The following is a 2,168-nucleotide window of genomic DNA, read 5'->3' on the forward strand; positions in this document are numbered from 1 at the left end:
TGATAGGGATTTCATTAAATGTGTAAATTGCCCTGTGTAACTTTGACATTTTCAGGAAATATCAGAAAGGGAGAAGAAACATGGAAGTCTCCTAACTCTGGGAAATGAACTAGGGGTGGTGGAAGGGGAGGAGGGCCGGGGGTGGGGGTGAATGGGTGACAGGCACTGAGGGGGGCACTTGATTGGATGAGCCCTGGGTGTTAAACAATTTTTAAATACAATAAATTGTTATGCATGAAAAATGGTAAATATAGAGTTGTGCTTGCATTTCAAAGCAAAATGTTAACAATTAACAGACATAATGCATATATAACTATTCTTTCAGAAATCTCACACAGTCAGTATTGTAAGAGCTTGAAATTTAGTGCAAACAAATGTACTCTTACTCATGATTTATGGTAGCACATTGGCCCATACACTTTCTCAGGGCTCCTTTGACTTCACTGTTTCTAAGACTGTAGATAATGGGGTTCAGCACTGGGGTGAAGATAGTATAGAAGGCTGACACCACTTTATCGTGGTTAGCTGACCTGTAGGATTTGGGTCTCATGTAAATAAAAATAGCTGCTCCATAAAAGAGTCCCACCACAGTCAGATGTGAGGAGCAGGTGGCAAAAGCTTTCTTGCGGGCTTCTCTAGAACGCATCTGGAGAACCACAGCAAGGATGAGACTATAGGAAATCAGGATGAGAGAAAACGGAACCAGCAGCATTAATACACAGCAGATATACATGACATACTCAAAAACAAACGTGTCAGCACAAGCCAAACGCACCAGAGTGGGGGCCTCACAGAAGAAATGATTGATCTCATGTGCATCACAGAATGGAAAACTCAGGGTGGCAGCAGCCTGCATGAGCCCATCAGCTGCCCCCAAGAACCAGGACCCCACTGTCATTCTCAGGCATAATTGCCAGCTCATGAGAATGGGGTACCTCAGTGGGTGGCAAACAGCCACATAGCGGTCATAGGACATGGTTGCTAAGAGGAAGCACTCACTCCCTCCCAAAGTTTGGAAGAAAAATATCTGCAACCCGCAGCCAGCAGGGGAGATGGACTTCTTGCCACTCAAGTAGTCAGCTGCCATTTTGGGCACAATGGTGGAGATCAGCATCATGTCCATGAGGGAGAGTTGACTCAGTAGGAAGTACATGGGTGTGTGGAGCTGGAAATCTTGGTGAATCAGGAGAATCATGAGGGCATTGCCCACCAGGGAGCTGAAGGCAATTGTCAGAATCATCACAAAGAGAAATAGGTGGGCTTCTGTGTAGTTAAAGAGTCCCAGGAGAATGAAATCTGAGGTGGTGTTCCAGATGTTCATGATTTCAGAAAGGAATAACTCTGCAAATGAAGAAATATTTGATAGTTTTCATCATTTACAGTGTTCTATTTCAATTACATTTTTCATGAAAATCATTTGCTCAAAAGTGTTGAAATCTATTTAGAATCCTTCATCAGTGATTTGCAGGGTTTTTAACTTGAGGATAAAATTAATTCTACCTTTTAAATAATTTTTCTCAAGTTTATTTGCTTAAATGGTATCATCAATAAAATTTCATGATAAATTGAGTGTAAGTTGTCAGCATATCTTGTACTATTTGATATCAACATCATGCAGAAGAAGTAAACTATTCACCTTTTCCTTTATGTTTGTATTTGCTTTTATTATGAATAATCAACATTCTTAGTAGCTGAATTAAATTAATGTGTTCAGAAATATAAAAGCTAGGCACTTATTAATGAGGAATATGTATATATAACACAAAAAATTTATTTAAACCTACCAAAATCAGATAATTTTTCTTACATTGATTAATCTGGGAAGGCATTTTTTTCTTTCCAAATAAGAGAAGTCATATTTTCAAGTGTCAGAAGTAGAAGACATTATTCTAGCAGCCATGTCCACAACAGCCAAACTGTGGAAGGAGCTTCGGTGTCCATCGAAAGATGAATGAATAAAGAAGATGTGGTTTATGTATACAATGGAATATTACTCAGCCTTTAGAAATGACAAATACCCATCATTTGCTTCGATGTGGATAGAACTGGAGGGTATTATGCTGAGTGAAATAAGTCAATCGGAGAAGGACAAACATTATATGTTCTCATTCATTTGGGGAATATAAATAATAGTGAAAGGGAATAGAAGGGAAGGGAGAAGAAATGTG

The 2,168-nt window shown here is 39.2% G+C and overlaps 1 protein-coding gene across 1 annotated transcript; it reads right to left on the reverse strand.

Annotated features, from left to right (window-relative positions):
• Positions 1-382: 382 nt before the first annotated feature.
• LOC144288416 (olfactory receptor 2T33-like) lies at positions 383-1,321 on the reverse strand. The gene has a single exon (XM_077855920.1). The coding sequence runs from the start codon at positions 1,319-1,321 to the stop codon at positions 383-385; it is 939 nt and encodes a 312-aa protein (XP_077712046.1).
• Positions 1,322-2,168: the final 847 nt, after the last annotated feature.

Source organism: Canis aureus, chromosome 18 (assembly GCF_053574225.1).
Source record: "Canis aureus isolate CA01 chromosome 18, VMU_Caureus_v.1.0, whole genome shotgun sequence".
Taxonomy (NCBI): Eukaryota; Metazoa; Chordata; class Mammalia; order Carnivora; family Canidae; genus Canis; species Canis aureus.

What these genes read in the sequence shown, in the direction of transcription:
- LOC144288416 (XM_077855920.1), bottom strand. Translation starts at nt 1,321, where the DNA reads ATGAACATCTGGAACACCACCTCAGATTTCATTCTCCTGGGACTCTTT.